General features: G+C 46.2%; 2 protein-coding genes across 2 annotated transcripts in view; one reads left to right on the top strand and one right to left on the bottom strand.

Moving 5' to 3' along the window:
* Positions 1–1921, top strand: part of DDX31 (DEAD-box helicase 31) — a 32311-nt gene extending 30390 nt beyond the window's left edge. The window contains exon 20 of the mRNA XM_081339809.1: positions 127–1921. Within this exon, the coding sequence (XP_081195935.1) occupies positions 127–271 (145 nt within the window). The 3' untranslated portion in view covers positions 272–1921. The remainder of the gene's footprint in view (positions 1–126) is intronic.
* Positions 1922–10479: 8558 nt separating this feature from the next.
* BARHL1 (BarH like homeobox 1) overlaps positions 10480–19300 on the bottom strand; it is a gene marked incomplete at both ends in the record, with an annotated part of 18759 nt that continues 9938 nt past the window's right edge. Inside the window, 2 exons of the mRNA XM_081339837.1 lie at positions 10480–10774; positions 17801–18023. Coding sequence (XP_081195963.1) covers positions 10480–10774; positions 17801–18023 — 518 coding nt within the window. The remainder of the gene's footprint in view (positions 10775–17800; positions 18024–19300) is intronic.

Here is a 19300-nt window from a genome sequence, read left to right as displayed (position 1 = left end):
AATTTCTTTTCTTTCTTTCTTTCTTTCTTTCTTTCTTTCTTTCTTTCTTTCTTTCTTTCTTTCTTTCTTTCTTTCTTTCTTTCTCAATTTCTCACCTGTCTCTTACCTCTCTCTTTTCCTCTCCAGGCGTGACCTTCTCAGGAAGAAGACTCAAGTCAAGCCTCAGCTGAGTTTTGCCTTTGAATATTCCAGTGGTTTGGAGCCCTCAGCTTTGAAAGGCAAGGGGGAAAAACGGCTAAGGAAATGGGGAGAGCAGAATTCTCCCAGCTGATTTGGGAGTTCTCCATGGCTCGTGGTCGGGATTGGGAAACCGCTGGACGAGAGGGGAGACACAACCACGGGGATGTGGCCTTTCCGATCTAGAAGAGGAAACCAAGTTTACGCCAGGAATATCCCCCTCCCTTCCTGATCTAGAAGAGAAGATCAACCAGGTTCAACCAGGCACGTGCCCTTTCCTCCCGATCTAGAAGAACAGACCAACCAGGTTCAACCAGAAATGTCCCCCTTTCTCCTTGATCTAGAAGAACAGACCAACCAGGTTCAACCAGAAATGTCCCCCTTTCCCCTTGATCTAGAAGAACAGACCAACCAGGTTCAACCAGAAATGTCCCCCTTTCTCCTTGATCTAGAAGAGACCAACCAGGTTCAACCAGAAATGTCCCCCTTTCCCCTTGATCTAGAAGAACAGACCAACCAGGTTCAACCAGAAATGTCCCTCCCTCCCTGATATAGAGGAAGGAAAAAAAACCTAACCAGGTTCAACTAGAAATGTCTCCTCCTTGATCTAGAAGACCGACCAGGTTCAACCAGGAACGTTCTCTTCCTGATCTAGAAGAGAAGACCAGCCAGGTTAACCAACCAAGGTTAATCCCTCCCTCAAAGACAAATTGACAATAAGGCAGTTACCAAAACTTTCAGCTCAGATCGGTTTTCAGTGGGGAGAAGAAAAAAGAAAATATCTCAAGGTACTTTAGGGAAGATTTGGGGAAACTCTACCAGCAGGGGAAAAAAAAACCCCGAATCCCTTGCATTGATTTGCTTATCAGCCATGGCAAAAAAAAGGCCATAAAATCAGGCAAGTCTCTCTTCCCGACTGCCTCGCTTAGCAACGCAAATCCCAATTCTAGTCGTTAGTCAAGGACTACCTCGCAGGACCCAATTCCTCTTTAAAAACCAGGGGAACTTTTCAGCTTTTGAAAGAAGCAAATCTTGGCTCCGTTCTACGTCTCGAGAGACGTGTTGTAAAAAAAGGGTGGCGCAGGCCAATTTTCACTTGGGCTGAATTTTCGCCCTGCTTGGAAGGAAAGTTTGTTTTTCCCCCCCCCCAAATCCGGAGTGTAAACTTCGTGAAAGGGGATGCCTTTCAAAGTTACACAAGAGAGACACACCCACATGCACACCGAGCTTGCTTTTGGGTGGTTTAATACAAGGAGTTGTGCTTCTGACAAGGCTAGATAAATTTGATAAATAAATAAAAATAGGAAGAGGCTTTCCGGGACAGCCAGCTTTCAGCCTCTCCTCCTGAAAATATCCTGAGCACTGGAGTCACGGGCAAAGCTCACTCACGTCAGAATTCAGAACACATCTGACGTTTCTTGTTGGTTTCTGAATGAAACGCAGGCAGGCTCGGAGGAGAAAAAGAAGAGATTTTTTTTTGGAAGAGGAGAAATGTCATTCCAGCCTCGGAAGGTATTAATCTTGATTTTGACAATCAACATTTTCTAAGTGGATCTATAAAGTTCCCTCTTGAAAAATCTACCACTTGCCTGCCTTTGATGTGGCTCTTTGTTCCACTTTAAGTGACATTTGCAACTTGGGTTTTACCAGTTGAGGCGATAACAGCATCTCGATAACAGCATCTCGTGGCTACAAAGCTTTAAGGCTTGTCTTTCCGAATAAAACAAAACATGGTTTTAATGTGCCATCGGATAGGAGGGGTTTTTTTGTTTTTTTTCATTGCAAAGAACAGGTAAAACATTCAGAGTTACATTGGGAAACCTCCTACCGGATAGAAAATTGAGCTGAAACTCTTGTTTCGTCCTTGTTTTTTTCATAGCCCGAATTGTTCTGCAGGTCAGTTATGCTGCAAAACTCTTTTAACGCAGAAGTCACTTTTTTCAGCGCTCTTGCAACCAAACGGTCGCTAAATGAGGTGTTGTAGGTCAAGGACTATCTGCAGCACCTTGCATGCAACATGAAACCCTTTTGATTCCCGGGGGGGGGGGTCTGCTTTGCAATAAAGGAACCCCTTTTTGGGGCGGCGGTGGGGGGGGAGGGAGGGAAAGCAGATTTTGAATTTCACCCCGAAGCAGGAGAGTTATCAACTTTCCATTTCGCCACCAGCAAACCTTTTGAACAGGTTTGTTTCAAATGAATTTTTGGAGAAGGGAGTGAGTGTCCCAAGCGTCCAGCTTTTCCCCCCCAGACGTGCCTCCAGAAAGCGGATTTTTAATCTTGTGGCTTTTCCAGGCGTCCGAAAAAAATTGCCCTTCGTTAACACGGAGACGGGGGGGGGGGAGCATTTGCAAGAATAATGAAGTGGTCCCCAATCTCTCCAATTTCCATTTTCTGGAAGACGGTGGGCTTCATTATTTCGCCCCGTTCTCCTCTCCCCCCCCCCCGAATTTATCTCTCTTCTTTTTTTTTCCACACTGATAAAAAAGTCCAAGTTGTTCCTTTGATAGATTTTTAATATGATTTTAAGAGTTTTGTTTGGCCTCATTCTTAGGCAATAAGATTAAATTTCAAGCACTTATCCCCTGGGTTTAAGTCAATCCATGTAGGCCTGTCCTCGAACAGGAGGCCTCTTTGTATTGAGGGGAGTCGTGGGGGGGGTGTCCCCCTCTGTTTGCCCTGCCTTGAAAAAGAGAGTGCTTTCTTACTTCATTAACCTTAAGCTGAGGACAATCCGGTTGGTCTTGTCTGTCTTCGCACACCCCCCCCCTTTTTTTTTATAAGCACACACAAAACTCAACTCGAATGCTCAGCCGGTCCAAATCCTCTTCTTCCCCCCCCCTCCTCCCCCAGTTGTGCTTTGTTATGGAAAGTTGTCATTTTTCACAAGGGCAAAGCAAGGTGGAGGGAATGAATTGCAGCTGCCTTTGGAGCTAAGTGCATTGCAAAACATTCCCCAAATTCTCTTTTCGGGGTTTATGTTCCCTTTCTTTTCATCCCTCCCTCCCTCCCTCCCTTTCTTTTTTCTCTTCCTTCCTTCCTTCCTTCCTTCCTTCCTTCCTTCCTTCCTTCCTTCCTTCCTTCCTTCCTTCCTTCCTTCCTGAGATTGCTTACACTGTAATGTTGTGTCTAGTGGCTAAGGCACCGGGCTGGAAACCTGGAGAGTGGGAGTTGTAGTCCCGACTTAGGCATGAAAGCCAGCTAGGTGTCTTGGCCAATCACCAGGAGACGAGTTCTAGTCCTGCCTTAGGCATGAACTCTGATTGGGTGGCTTTGAGCCAATCACCAGGAGATGATGACTTTTAGTCCTGCCTTAGGCATGAACTCTGGGTGACTTTGAGCCAATCACCAGGAGATGGTGAGTTCTAGTCCTGCCTTAGGCATGAACTCTGGTTGGGTGACTTTGAGCCAATCACCAGGAGACGGTGAGTTCTAGTCCCGCCTTAGGCATGAAAGCCGGCTGGGTGACTTTGAGCCAATCACTAGGAGACGGTGAGTTCTAGTCCTGCCTTAGGCATGAACTCTGATTGGGTGACTTTGAGCCAATCACCAGGAGACGGTGAGTTCTAGTCCTGCCTTAGGCGTGAAAGCCGGCTGGGTGACTTTGAGCCAATCACCGGGAGACGGTGAGTTCTAGTCCTGCCTCAGGCATGAAAGCCAGCTGGGTGACTTTCAGTCAGTCATTCTCAGCCCAGCTCACCTCACAGGCTTGTTGTGGGGGAAAATAAGAGGAGGAATCTAATTGGATATGTTTGCGGCCTTGAATTATTTGTAAAAATAAGAAAAGCGAGATGCAGTGGCTTCGCTGGGTACTCAACTGCTCTGAGTTTGAAACTCATCAAATTTGGTACTCGGTGCACTTTGAAGCAAAAATTTTGTACCCGGTAAATCATCGTTTGATATTTAACGACAGTGGAACCTGTCACTCTGTCAGCTGTCTTGCAACTCACTACATTATTATTCCTTACGGGGGAAAAAATTGTTTGTTTTTGGTACTCCTCATGCCTTCTGGAACCTATTAACGATGAGTAACCGAGGTACCGCTGTACAAATAAATATTATTATTTTTTTAAAAAAAACAACCCTGCACACGTCTAAGAAAATCCTGGACAGTTGGGCCGTAGAGAAGAAGAAGAGAGCAATTTGCTTTCTTTTCCAGCTTGTGAAAAACTCTTTTGAGGGCCAGAAATTATTTATCAGAATAATTTAGCCTTCAACTTGGAGAGAGAGAGAAAAAAAAAGGACGGGGGGGGGAGAAAGGGGAGGGGGCCAACTGAACTGCCAAAAACACACAAAAAAACCCCAAAAACCCTGCTGCTCTTTTAAAAGGCTCGCAATCCATCTGCCACCTTCCCAAGATGGGAAGTGGGAAAGGGGGGGGGGGCGGGAAAAATCTGAAAAAGAAAAAAATCTGTAAACTCTGCCGGAGACCAGCTGGTGAGGAGAAAGTGGCCGAAGACAGACGAGAAATACATTCGTGCCCTTTCTTTCTCTCTTTCCCCCTCCCACAAAAAAATGTTTCCATAATTATCAAAGGGGAGGGGCCCCCCATTTAGTTTTGGCCCAAGAGATAATTTACAGCCATTATCCTTGTTTTGGAAGACAAGTGTTAATAAATTCGCCCAGCAAAGTTGGGAAATGAGGTGGGGGCAACATCTCCCACCCTGGATTTTTTTTTGTGTGTAGCTCCAAACTGCAAAGAAAAGGGGGAATGAGGGAGGGGAGGGGGAGGAGGGATAATCCCCCCCCATCAAAGGAAGGAATTCCTTAAAGAAATAAAAGAGGTGGAAAATGGATCATTAAAGCGTCCACCTCGCCTCTGCTTCAGTTTTGGACGGCACAATATATAAAAGATGTTGAGACTCTAGACAATGCAGAGAAGAGGACCAAAGATGGTTAGGGGGCTGGAGGATAAAAAAAAAATGAATGGTTGCAGGCAGTGCTTTTTTTGCGAAAGAAAAAGGTGCCGGAACTCACACATGTCATACAACCCGCCTTGCCCTACCCTACAAGGTTCCATCCAAAAAAGGTGCCGGAACTCCGTTCTGAGCGTTCTATGAGGAAAAAAAGCCCTGGTTGCAGGAATTGGGTATGTCCAGTTTGATGAAAAGAAGGACTAGAGGCGACAGGATAGCAGTCTTCCAGTATTTGAGGGGCTGCCACGAAGAAGAGGGTGGGTGTCAACCTTTTCTCCAATAGCACACGAAGGCAGGACGAGAAACGATGAAATTTAATCAAGGAGAGAAGCAACCCGGAACTAAGGAAAAATTTCCTTAACCATGAGACCAATTAACCAGTGGAACCACTTGCCTCCAGAAGTTGTGGGTGCTTCAACACTGGAGTTTTCCAGAAGAGACTGGACAGCTGCCTGTCCACAGAATAGTATAGGCAGGGCTTTTTTTCTCATAGAACGCACAGAACGGAGTTCCGGCACCTTTTTTGGATGGAACCTTGTAGGATAGGCAAGGCGGGTTGTATGACATATGTGAGTCCCGGCACCTTTTTCTTTCACAAAAAAAGCACTGAGTATAGGGTCTCCTGTTTGAGCAGGGGGCCAGACTAGAAGACCTCCACTCTTACATTCTGTATCTCTGCGTTCACACTGCTATTGGTACCCATGTTTTCTAAAAAAAATCATAATAAAAAAATCATAAGCCTCTTGTTATGTTGGCAAATACTCAATGCAGCTTCTCAACTAAGCTAAGTCGTTAGTATTATTTTGCCTTCTGTTCAATCGTGGCCGATTCTTGGAGATTGCCTGGGCCAGTCCTTACAGCTTCTTTGGCAAGGTTGTTTTTTCAGAACGGTTAGCCATTGCCTCTTTCCCAGGGCTGAGAGAAAGTGGCTGGCTCAAGGTTATCCAGCTAGCTTCGCGCCCGAGGCAGAACTAGAATTCGCAGCCTCCCGGTTTCAAGCTTGGTGCCTTAACCACGGCACCTTAGCCTCTGTTATTTGTCTATCAATCGTTGTATCAAAGCTTCATCTTTCTTGTGTGCTTAGATAAAACATTCTCTTCTCATTTTAGATGTGCCTCCAATGCGATCTACCTCACAGGCTTGTTGTGCAGGTGAGTATTTAACTCCGTTTCAGGGAGAGGGGCTGTTTCAGAAATGTGAAAAGTAAATCATTGATTTATTCCAACAATTCTCCTTCCAGTCGAGCTGGACTCCTGATAATCAAATGGAAAACCTTTTGAAGTTGTCATTCTCCCCCCCCGCCCCCTGCCAGCCCCCATTAAATATCCTCTGGGATATTTCTGTTTTCTGCAGCCCTGGAATTTCTCGTCTCCCATCCAAGTTTCTAACCAGCTTTGACCCTATTTAGTCAGCCAAGGAAGTGTGGGGCAGGAAAATAAAAGCAGATAAATTTTAGAGATTGTCAAAACTATAATGCTGGTAAGATAACAGCCTTCTGTTATTGATAACATAGCTGTGAAGATGGATGCACAGATACTATTGGCTTACGGCCACGATGGAGCCTAAGGTTTCTGTCGCTAAGCAAGACGGTTGTTCAATGAATTTTGCCCCGTTTTGCGACCTTTTGTGCCAGAGCTGTTTAAGTGAATCCCTGCAGAAGTTCGCAAAAGGGGATCACGTGACCCTGGGGGGGGCATGTCAAGTTGCCAAGCTTCTGGATTTTGATCACCCGGCCACGGGGTTGCTGCCACAGCTGTGTGAAAAACGGTCCCCTTGTGATGGTAGCCAATTATGTCAGAGAGGGACAGATCAAGCCCTCCTTGAAATCAGAACCTGGAAGACGACAGACGGGCTGTCCTTGACTCACAAGCTCTTATTTAGCGACCGAAGTTGCAATGGAGGGATTTGTGCTTAGATTGTAAGCCGCCCTGAGTCTTCGGAGAAGGGCGGGATATAAATGGGATTAAAATAAATAAAATAAAAATAAATAAATAAAAAGGGACTTTTGTGACCATTTTTCACCCTTCAGAAGCAGCCCCTACGGTCACGGGATCAGCAGAACACTTCACCGCCATTTTACTCCTGCAACAACGGCAGCGAGAAAGGTCGTAAAGCGAGGCAACGCTCGATAAATGTCTTGCCGGGCGGCCTAAATTCTGGGCTGCATGGTGATCGAGGACCACCTGTCAGAAGTGGCTGGTCTGCTGGCTTTTTACTAAAATGAGAGAGAGCTCTTGGAACAAGCTGAGATACGGCGAAATATTTATTCCCCCCCCCATGAGAAGAACGGAGAGACGGATGTTTCCCCCTGCATAAGCTCCTTCGGGCTTTTCAACCCGCTCTTGACGTTTCAACCGAAAGCTCTGCTAGTAAAAATCAAAAGTCTTCTCAATGGCCTCCCTCTTGTTTGTAAAGAAGTTTTATTTCCACATTTTTAAAAAAAAGAGAGAAAGAGAAGAGATTTTTTTTTTAATCTGAGCTCTTCTAAAGCGGAATTCTCCTTTTTGTCGCCTTTTTTCCCCCCTTCTTCTTCCTTCCCTTATAAAATCCAGAAAAGAGAATCCCACAGTGGTACACACTTAACAAGACGCACTTACACAAATACACCCTTGGGGGGGGGGTGTTCACCATAAATAATATACTCTGTGTACAGTTATTTACAATGGCAACCAAAAACGAAATTAAAAATTAAAAACAAAACAAAAACAGCTCACGGACCTCTTTTTTTTTTTAAAAAAAAAGAAGGAATGTCATCTTGAAAAATCTTTGCCTTAGCGGAAAAGGACTTTTTTTTCAGTACACTCGGATACAATCTGCATGTTTTTGTTCTCCTGGCTAAGGAGGGGTGGATTTGTTCTACAGGCAAACACCCAACTGGAAAGAAATTGTTTTTTAAAAAAAATAAAATAAAAAATAGGCTGCGTTTCCAGGCTCAATTTTTTTCTCATTTAGTCTTGGCTAAAAGAGACCGAAACCAAACCGCAGAGCTGACATTCAGCAAGCATCAGTAGATGTAGCCTTCAAAGGGATATGAACTGTGGGTCTAGGAATGAAATGCAGAATTGTACCCACTGGCGCAGGTTTGTGGCAAGAATCGGAACATTCATGGAATAACATTTTTTTTAAAAAGACTTTTTTTTTAATGGAACTCAGCTCTCCCACCTCGCTTAAAAATGGGCTCTAAATATCGTCCCAGCTCACGTGCTTGTTGAGACGTCACGTTAAAGTAGCCAACTCCCCATCCTTTGGAGACTTATGAGATACCTAGAAAACGATGGGATGAAATCTGGGTTCCAGAACGTTGATAGATCCCCGTCCCTGGATCCCGAACGGGTGAAGTCTCCAGATCTGGTGGGGCTGTCCAGAGCTGAGCTGCAAAAAAAATCCGTAAGACCGGTAAGGTAGCAGGAAAGATCAGGTGTCCTCGCCAGGGGTCATGAGGATGTTCTAGACCAGTTCTGGAACCCCTTCCGAAGCAACCGAGAACCAGCTCCTTCTACAAGATCTAGATGTTCCTAGATCCAGGGAAATTGAACTCCTTTCTCTGCTTTTCCCCCTTTCTGCGGCTGAAATCAGAATCAGCAGAAAAGGCCTTGCAAACTAGCTCTCCATTTTTTTTCTTTTCTTCATGGAAGGAGAGTCATCCGTCTGTAGGGAATCCGCATAGCGCATCTTCCCTCTGGCCCATATTTAAAGCAAGGGGGTTTTTGTGTTTGTGTTTCTTCAGTGTTTGCATTCTCTTTCTCTTTTCCTCCCCCCCCCCCTCTTTCTTCAAACAGCGCACAGTGGGGAGTTGTGGTTCTGTCTGGGGATTTAACGCAATCAAACCCCCCCTGGAAGAGAGGAGCGAAGATAAAGTGGAAGCTTTATCATCACTTTGAGACGCCCAGAATTCCTTGGTACTCTCAGGTAGATATATAGACACACACACACACACAAACACACGCACACACGTGTGATAACACTGTGGAGCTTCTGAGTCCCTCTGACATGTGTTTCGAGATCTTTTTTTTTATCGTCCTGGTTCAAATGTCACGCCAATCTTAATTTGCGATTAAAACAGACATTTGTTCACTTGCTTTGCTAGATTACGGGCCCCTCAGGAGTCAGAACTGGGGTTTCGCTTCCTTTTCTGCAAAGTGAGAGGGGAGGGGGTCAGGACAATTTTTTTTGGGGGGGGGCTAAGAATGTGGGCAAGGAGCAAAAAGGGAAGAGAAGAGAAAAAAGGCCACCGGGCACTGCAAACTCAGAAAATCAATACTCAGATCGATTGCTGATATGTGCAACGTGGATTTCTGAAGAAAATATTTCTTTCTTTCTTTCTTTCTTTCTTTCTTTCTTTCTTTCTTTCTTTCTTTCTTTCTTTCTTTCTCTTTCTTTCTTTCTTTCTTTTTCTTTCTTTCTTTCTTTCTTTCTTTCTTTCTTTCTTTCTTTCTTTCTTTCTTTCTTTCTTTCTTTCTTTCTTTTTTAAGCAAAGGAAGGGAGAGTCTGTAGAACCAGTTGCAAAGCAGAGAGAATTTTTGCGATTTTTTCAAAATAAACCCTTTTATGTACAGGAAACATCAAAAAGAGGTTTTCCCCAACTGGGCACATTTTCTATGAAAGTTTGGCCTATAATGAGCTTTAGTTTTTATTTTTATTTTTTTTAACCGTGTTGGCTGGGGCTTTGGGAGTTGAGCAGGCCAAGGTTTGGAAAAGATTGGCTGTGCCTTCTCTGTCGCACAGAGCTGAATCCCAGCCATAAGCGGCAACCACCTCTGGATTGCTGAATCAACTCAACATTCTGGATTCACCCATTATTAGGCAGAGCCACACGGTTCATACAACTCATTAAACTCCCAAGAATTTAACCCAGGCCCAGGTTTGCGTGTCTCAAAACATGGTTCGAAGGACGGCTGGCCGTGGCTTGGCGAGTACGGGGACCCCCAAGCTGGCAAAACCCAAAATTCACACGCCACCTCCTAAACCCAGCTGGAACCCACTTAATCTAAGAAGCGGTCCCCGACAAGCGAGCTGAAGATTGTGGGAAATAAGCCAGGATAGAAAGAAGAAAAGAAGAGAAAAGAAAACAAAACACTAATGCGTAGCAAAGAGGTCTGAAAAGTGCCTGGGGTGAATGTTTGCAGCATCTCGCTGGCCCTGATGGCAAGCAAGAAAGGCGGTCGGTCGGTCGGTCGTGGGAATGCCCCCCGAAGATGCGTGTAGGGCTGCTGCGCCAGTTCCAGCCCCTCCCCGCGTCCTTTCCCCCCCCCACTTCTCCTCCCCCCTTCCCCCCCTTTGCAGAGTCAATCCGGCGCAGGGAAGCGGGGGGTGGGTGGGGGGCGCCGCTTCCCCCCCCCGCGTATCTTCCTGAAGCCAAGCCCGGGTTGGGGTTGGGGGGGGTGTCCGTTCACCGGGGCTGAGCGGCTCTGGGGAGGACGCCGGCCAGCGGGGGCAGAGGCGGTGGGGGCTCGCTGCCCCCTTGCAGTCCGTGGATCAGGATGCGAGGGACCAAAGGCCGCTGGAGCGCCGGGGGGGGCGCGCTGGGACCCCGGTACAGGTAGAGCGCAGCGCCGGGATCCAAGTTGGAGACCAGACTTTGCGGGTAGAAATAGGGCGATGGGAACATCCGTTGCAGGGCGGAGTAGTTGCCCGCCTCGGCCAGCAGCTCCAGCCCCACCGCCGTCTGCCTCTTCCACTTGGTCCTGGAGGGGGGAGAGAGGGAAACGGGGTTCAGACGGAGGAGGAGGAGGAGGAGGAGGAGGAAGAAGATTTGGTTGCTCTCTGAGCCGGGTTGTTTTCTTGCAGACGTTTCATGACCCAACTAGGACATGTCATCAATGCTAGAAGGGCGTGTGGTGTGCAAAGAGGAGGAGGAGGAGGAGGAGGAGAAGGAGGAGGAGGAGGAGGAGGGGAAAAGGAGAAATTTAACTCCACAGGAAGCTTGAAATTACTTTTATTGAGGTGGGCTCTAAGAACAGAGTTCAGACGGAGGAGGAGGAGGAGGAGGAGGAGGAGGAGGAGGAGGAGGAGGAGGAGATGATTGTGGGGTCTTTGGTTGCTTGCTTCTTGCAGACGTTTCATGACCCAGCTAGGTGACATCATCAGTGCTAGAAGGGAGTGGGGTTTGTGAGAAGAGGAGGAGGAGGAGGAGGAGGAGGAGGAGGAGGAGGAGGAGGAGGAGGAGGAGGAGGAGGAGGAGGAGGAAATGAATGTCTCTATAGAGATGCTCAATCATCCAGGTCCTGCTTGCTGCCCCAAAAGGAGCTTTTTTTCCCCCAAAAGCCAACTGGATTTCCTCAGCTTTTTCTTCTTTGAAAACAGAATAGAGCAGTCCTTGGCTTACAACAATTTGCTTAGCGACCGTTCAAAGTTACACAGCGCTGGGAAAAATGATTTATGGCCCTTTTTCCACACTGTATAGGATCTGTCGGTGCCACCATTTCTGCTGCAGTTGTTCCTGCAGCAAAACTCCAAAGAGTTCCGCCCCCCCCCACCCCACCCCGCTCTCCTTTTTGTATTAAATATTCCCCTCTGCAACTCCATCCATAACTTTTAAACTCCATTCCTGCTTTTTAGGACATGCATTCTTGCAGCGCTCTGCTCGGTGCCTGTCTGAATGTGGTCCTTCCAGCTGGTAGGCAGGGCCCCTGTAGGGTGTCTTGCGAAGATCTTGAGATGTGAGACCCCAGCTTGTTGCCTAAGGCAGGACTAGAACTCACTGTCTCCTGGAGATTGGCCCAAAGTCACCCAGCCAGCTCCCATTCCTAAGGTGGAACTAGAATTCCCAGTCTCCTGCTTTCTAGCTTGGCGTCTCAACCACTAAAGCAAAGTGGTTCTATTCTTTAGAGTACCTTTTCTTCAAGTGTGGTCTTGTGATCCCACACACACACACACACACACACACCTCCGGGTCGAGCATCCTTAAAATCAAAGTCATTTGCTGGCCTGTGTTGAAAAAAAGACTACAATTTCAAAATCCCATTAAACAGCCGTGAGAAGCAGTGGCTGGAGAGATTGCCTCAATTTTCATTTTTAATTCAGTCAATATTGATAAATACAACCCAGGCGAACGGAAGTGCCTTCGGGGGGGGGACCCTCCGTAACCTAGAAAAGTGGGAAGAAAAAAAAATAACACTTGCTCAGAGCCACCGTTGCACCGTTTGACAAGGCCGCTCCTCTCACACGCTTTTTCTTCTTCTCTACAGCTAGTCCTCGACTTAACGTCCGCAACTGTTGCTAAGCGAAGCTGCTAAGTGACTAAGCTAGTTGTCCAGTCATCACGTGAGCCCCCCCCTTTCCCCCCCCGGCACAGTGCAACAGTCCTCCGTACAAGCCAGTTGCCCAGCGTCTGAATATTGATCACGTGACCACGGAGATGCTGCAACGGTCACGAGCGCGGAAAACTGGTCGTAAGTGCCTTTTTTTTCTCCCAGTGTCATGGTCGTGAAACGAAAAGTTACAACTGAAGGAATACCCATAGGGCCTCCGGGTTCTAACTCCAGGAGGGGTTGATCGGTTACCCTCCGTCGCTAAACGGAATGGTTGTAAACTGAGGACTGCCTGCAGTTTTAAGAATTAAGCATCGATAAAATTGACCCTCAGAAATTGACCATCTCCCTTGCTCTCTCCAACCTTACCTGCTGCAAGCAGTAACCCAGCTCAATCCTTGGAAGCATGGGAAACAGATACCTTTGAATCAAGTAGCCCATAATCCTTGCCTTTCACCTCTTGTGCCCAGGAGCAATTCCGTCTCCCTTTTCCCCAGTAAATTATTTATCGTCATCATAATTGTGTAATTACTGTAACTGCCCTTAATTATTGATGCCCGAAGCATCAATTGGGATATATTATTAATAGCCCAGCAACATGCTGTTATGCCTTTAGCTGAAAAAAACAACAACAGATTTTTTTCCCTTTCTCTTTTTTTCTCTCCCACCCACCCAAATTAAATGGCTCCTCCTCCTCCTCCTCCTCCTCCTCCTCCTCCTCCTCCTCCTCCCCTCCTCCTTCCTCTTCTTTCTCCTCTTCCTACTGCCTGCCTCATCAAATCTGAAAGATTTCCTGTCTCTGAGAAATGGAGAATAAGAAGCAAATCATATTGATTTGGGAGGAGGAGGAAGGGGCACTTTTAAAAAAAAATGCAAAAAAGCATTTTTTTAAAAAAGTCTAACACAACAACCAAATAAAAAAAGAGAGATTTTTTTTTAAAAAAAGGAAGAGGAGAAAAATCCGGAAGGAATTTCCCGCTGGGTCAAAAAGGGCATGTCCAACGGGCTGCGATAAATGTTTTGCAAACTCGGAATGCAAAAAAAATAAAAAATAAAAAAATAAATAGGACTGAGTTTTCTCACCGCCGGCCTGTTTGTCCACCCACGGGTCCGCTCACTTTTTATCCATAGCCCATTTAATAAAACTGCCGATAGCTTAACTTTCCCAAACTGGAGAAAACGGCCTCATTCACCCAGCTTGTCCTACCCTAGTTTACTGAAACAGTCCCCTAGGTGCTGGATTCACACCGGACAGGCAAAGCACGAACTCTGGTGGACAAAGCCGCACCGCGTGGGGTGTGCATTCACAGGTCAGCCTACACCTCAGACTAACAAACCAGGTGTTTTTTTTGGGGGGGGGCGGTTAGGGTCACCTCTGCTGTGCAGGCCCTGTTTTCAGATTCTGTTTAAGTCCGGGGTAACCTTAACCTGGCTCCTTCAAAACTCAGCAAGTCGGCTAGTTGCTACCTTCTTGTTTTTTGGCTGTGGTTTTTCTTTTTTTTCAGACAGAAGGTGAAATGACCTCTGAACAGTTCCTGCTTCTTTGTTCAAATTCTCCCAGCTTGCTCTGACAACCCTTAGCGGGGGGGCCAGCATCTTGAATTTAATTTTCTCTCTCGATTTGCAATTATCACCAAGATGATGGCTTAAAGGAGGATAAGGACACCAAGGGATCAAGAGTTACTTGGGAAAGGTCAGTTTAAAAGACATCATTCATCTCTCTCTCCCTCTCTCTCTCTCTCTCTCTCTCTCTCTCTCTCTCTCTCTCTCTCTCTCTCTCTCTCTCTCCCTCCCTCCCTCCCTCCATCTATCATCTATCTATCTATCTATCTATCTATCTATCTATCTATCTATCTATCTATCTATCTATCTATTTATCCATCCATCCACCCACCTACCTACCTACCTACCTACCTACCTATCTATCTATCTATCTATCAACCTACCTACCTACCTATCTATCTATCTATCTATCTATCTATCTATCTATCTATCTATCTATCTATCTATCTATCTATCTATCTATCTATCTATCCATCCATCCACCTACCTACCTACCTACCTATCTATCTATCTATCAACCTACCTACCTACCTACCTAACCAACCAACCTACCTACCTACCTACCTACCTACCTACCTATCTATCTATCTATTGTATATATAATTTTTTTATTCTTATTGGTAACAGTAGAGGTAGTCCTTGACCTATGACCACAATTGAGCCCCAAATTTTTGTTGGTAAGCGAGACATTTGTTCAGTGAATTTTGCCCCATTTTGCAACCTTTCGTGCCAGAGTTGTTAAGGGAGTCACTGCAGTTGTGACACGGTTGTTAAGTGATTTTGCCTGTCTGAATGTCGGAAAAGGGGATCGTGTTACCCCCAGGACACTGCGACCGTCATCAATACGAGTCTGTTGCCAAGTGCCTGAACTTTGAACACATGACCCTGGGGATGCTCACAAAGGTTGTAAGTGTGAAATATGGTCATAACTGACTTTTTTTCAGTGCTGTTGTAACTCTGAACGAACTGTTGTAAGTTGAGGATTGCCTGTAATTAGGCTTCTCATGTCATCCAAATTCATAGCTCTTCTGGAAGCTTCAGAGAAGCGGACTCGGTGAATTTAACACATGCATAGTTTAATCGGGTTATTGACCCTTTATCCTAAGTCAGCAGAAAACATTTATTTATTATTATTTAGTGTAAATGATAGAATAAGCAATAGCACTTAGACTTCTATACCGCTCCACAGTGCTTTACAGCCCTCTCTAAGCAGTTTACAGAGTCGGCATCTCCCCCACCCCACCCCCACCCAACAATCTGGGGTCCTCGTTTTACCGACCTCAGAAGGGTGGAAGGCTGAGTCAACCATGAGCCGGTCAGGATCGAACTCCAGGCTATGGGCAGAGTCAGCCTGCATTACTGCATTATGACGAGAATGTGAGAGAAGAGAAGTAAACATATACACACAATCCATGTAATTATGCGCAACACTTCTGTGCAGGTATGGCAGTGGCCTCCTAACGGGCTGACCAATTCCCCTTGTTGCGATTGTGGTGCTGATATGCAAACTATCAAACATATTGTGCGGCCTTTGTTTTCTCGTTCCCTAGAAGACCAACACGAAGCAACGCCAGGCTACAAAACCGTACATTAACCAAAGTGGCTAGCTGCGTTCACGCATCAGATACCTGCCAGGCCTGGTCATAACAGCCATGATCAAAACTACGGGTGATTAAAAAGTAAGCAAAATCTAAACCGATCAAGGTCAACCTAACCAACAGCAAAACTAATCAAGATAAAAACAAACAATAGCCAAAATAAAAAAAACAAAAAACAATCCAAGTCAAAAGTAATTAAAACCAAAACTAATCAAGGTCCCTTTAACCAAGTTCAAAATTAATTTAGGATAAAAAAATAGCCAAGACTGACACCAATCCAGGTCAAAACTTATCAAAATCTCAACTCAGCAGAATCTCTTTGAGTTGATTAAAAACCTTGCCCTCATCCCCAAGTCCGTTCTGTGCAAGACATGATTGTGGCTTTCACATAATCAAGTGTCTTTTTTTCCAGAATCCAGATAGGCGCCCTGTGTAATCCAGAAACTGGCTTCAGTGTCAAGAGTTCAGTGTCACCTCAAAGCTTGCAAAATAACCTCAAGACCTGGCAGGTGGATTCGACCCTTTTTTCCCCCAAAAAATATTTCAGCACCATTTGAGCTGGACAGTGTTTATTGTCACTCTGCAGTGATTTCATATGTCTTTTAAGCAGGGCCTGGAAATATTTATATTTATATTTATTTGATTTATATACCGCCCTTCTCCAGAAGGACTCAGGGCGGTCGAGTGACTTTTGCAATTTAGCATCCTAAAATCATTTTAAAAATAAAATCCTTGGCGCAGAGAGAAACCACCCAAAACCCAAAGTTCTACATGTCTACACAGAAAGTAAGCCTCATTGAATTCAAGAGAATTTTACTCCCTAAGGGAAATATCCACAGCTACAACTGAACATGGTAGAGTTTTAAAATAACGGGGGCGAGTTTTCAAAATCATTTTTAAAAGGCATTCCCACCACAGCCACAAAAAAAATTAAATTGTAGGAAACGGCACAAATGTCAGTTACTCTTGATAGACACCTCTAACCACCATCGCCTCTCCTGAATTTTTCCTAAGATTTGCAGGAGATCATACATCTTCTTGTCTCCCCCAAAACGCAAGCCAGCTTCCAACTTCGTCCTACCGAGGTTCACACACCTCATTCCAACAGGAGCCAGCCGGCAATTGGGCTGGAGTAACCAGGTTAACAGGTGGAAGGAAAGAATAATAGGAAGAGGAGCCGAATTCAAAACCTGCGCGCGTAGATTAAGAACGTAGAGAGTTTTCTACAAAAGATAAAATAGAACGGGCGGCGGGGGGGGGGAGAAATAGAAGGGGAGAAGGATCCAAGGAATTAAATTCCTGGATTAAGTTGAAGACGCTCTCGAACTTAAAACTTTTTTCGAACTAAACTCCTTTCTTTGAAAAACCTCCACGCTGGCTTCTTCTTCTTCTTCTTTTTTTGTTTTGTCCACAAACAACCACCTTGACCCCAATGTCTCAATTGCGACTTTTTTTTCCTTTTTCTTTCTTTTTTCATTTTTTCATATATTTTTTTGGAACAGGCTTTCTCCAGGCTCCGATCCTTGTTTTCTCAAAAAAAAAAAAAAAAGCCGGGGTCTGGTACCAGCCCGGATATTTGGAGATCTGGCTGAGGATTAATGAGCCGGCTGTTATCCCAAATCAAACTCAAGTCAAAGAACCAATTCAGGCTCAAGGTTGACTCAGCCTTCCATCCTTCCCAGGTAGGTAAAATGAGGACCCAGATTGTTGGGGGGCAATTAAGCTGACTTTGTAATAATGCCGCTTGGGGTGTGTGTGTGAAAGCCCTAATAAGCAGGCATATACACATAGAATGAAGGCTACTGCTAAGCTTGTAAGCCGCCCTGAGTCTTCGGAGAAGGGCGGGATATAAATGGAATTAAAATAAATAAATAAATAAATAATAAGCAGACATATACATAGAATGAAGGCTACTGCTAAGCTTGTAAGCCGCCCTGAGTCTTCGGAGAAGGGCGGGATATAAATGGAATTAAAATAAATAAATAAATAAATAATAAGCAGACATATACATCGAATGAAGGCTACTGCTAAGCTTGTAAGCCGCCCTGAGTCTTCGGAGAAGGGCAGGATATAAATGGAATTAAAATAAATAAAATAAATAAAAAGAAGCCGGGCTCTGGTACCAGCCCGGATATTTGGAGATCTGGCTGAGGATCTGGATCCCAAATCAAACCCAAGTCAAAGAACCAATTCCTGGCTCTGTGCTGTCTCCCCCCCTCCCCTCCCTTCCCCTCCCGCTTCCCTCCCCCCCCTCTCCTCTCCCCCCCTCCCGCCACCCCCCCCTCTCTTTCTCGCTCACCTTCTGTTTTGGTACCAAGTTTTCACCTGGGTGTCGGTGAGGTTGAGGGAGGCGGCCAGCTCCATCCTATCCTGGACGCTGAGATACTTTTGCCTCTCGAAGCTGCGCTCCAGCTGCGCCAGCTGGTGGTCGGTGAAGGCGGTTCGCGCCTTGCGCGGTTTCTTCAGCCGCACCGGAGGGCTTTCTCGGGAGCTGGAGATCTCCCGGTCGCCTTCTTCCTTCACTGGGGCCGGGGGAGAAAAGGAGACAATGGGTCCCGGTGCTTTGGGCGGCGGGGGGGGGGGTGGCGGCGGAGGGGAGAAGGGGACGCCGGTTGGGGAAGGGGGAAGGGGAGGGGGAGAGGAAAGAAAGGGAAGCGAAGGGAAGGGAAAGGGGGGTGGGGAAGGAGAAAAGAAAGAGAGAGAGGGAGAGGAAAGAGAGAGAGAGAGAGAGTGGGGAAGGAAAGGAAAAGAGAGGGGGAAGGAAAGGGAGGGGAGGGGAGGAAAGGATGGGGAGAAGGGAAGCGAAGCGAAGGAAAGGGAAAGGGGGATGGGGAAGGAGAAAAGAAAGAGAAAGAGAGAGGGAGAGGAAAGAGAGAGAGAGAGAGAGAGAGAGAGTGGGGAAGGAAAGGAAAAGAGAGGGGGAAGGAAAGGAAGGGGAAGGGGGGAAAGGATGGGGAGAAGGGAAGGGAAGGGAAGGAAAGGGAAAGGGGGGTGGGGAAGGAGAAAAGAAAGAGAGAGAGAGAGGGAGAGGAAAGAGAGAGAGAGAGAGAGAGAGAGAGAGAGTGGGGAAGGAAAGGAAAAGAGAGGGGGAAGGAAAGGAAGGGGAAGGGGGGAAAGGATGGGGAGAAGGGAAGGGAAGGGAAGGAAAGGGAAAGGGGGGTGGGGAAGGAGAAAAGAAAGAGAGAGAGAGAGAGGGAGAGGAAAGAGAGAGAGAGAGAGAGTGGGGAAGGAAAGGAACAGAGAGGGGGAAGGAAAGGGAGGGGAGGGGAGGGGAGGGGAGGGGAGGGGAGGAAAGGATGGGGAGAAGGGAAGGGAAGGGAAGGGAAGAAGGAAAAAATAGAAAGGGAAAGAAAAAGAGGAGAAAAGGGAAGGGACGGGAGAGGAAGCTGGTGAATAGATAAAGAAGGGGAAGGAAAGAGAAGGGCAAAGGAAGAGGCAAAGAGAGGAAGACAGGATGAAATAAAGAAAAAGTGAAAGAGAAGATAGAACAGGAATTAAGAGTGGCAGGGAAGGGCAGGAGAAAAGGAAGATGTGGGAAATAGATGAGAAACTTAAGCCATTTAAAAGAAAGGAAGGGGAAAATTAAAGGAAGGAAGGCAGAGAGAGAAGGAAGGAAGGAAGGAAGGAAGGAAGGAAGGAAGGAAGGAAGGAAGGAAGGAAGGAAGGAAGGAAGGAAGGAAGGAAAATATTTTTCACAGGAACAGGGTTAGGGGTGTCCACCAGCTTCTGTGGATCTACCATGTGTAATTTATTCATGTCAAAAAAAATCCCACTGCCGTTTACTCAGGAGTAACTTCCC

The sequence above is a fragment of the Vipera berus genome, assembly GCF_964194415.1.
Source record: "Vipera berus genome assembly, chromosome: 15".
Classification (NCBI taxonomy): Eukaryota; Metazoa; Chordata; class Lepidosauria; order Squamata; family Viperidae; genus Vipera; species Vipera berus.
This window is presented reverse-complemented; position numbering and strand designations above follow the sequence as displayed.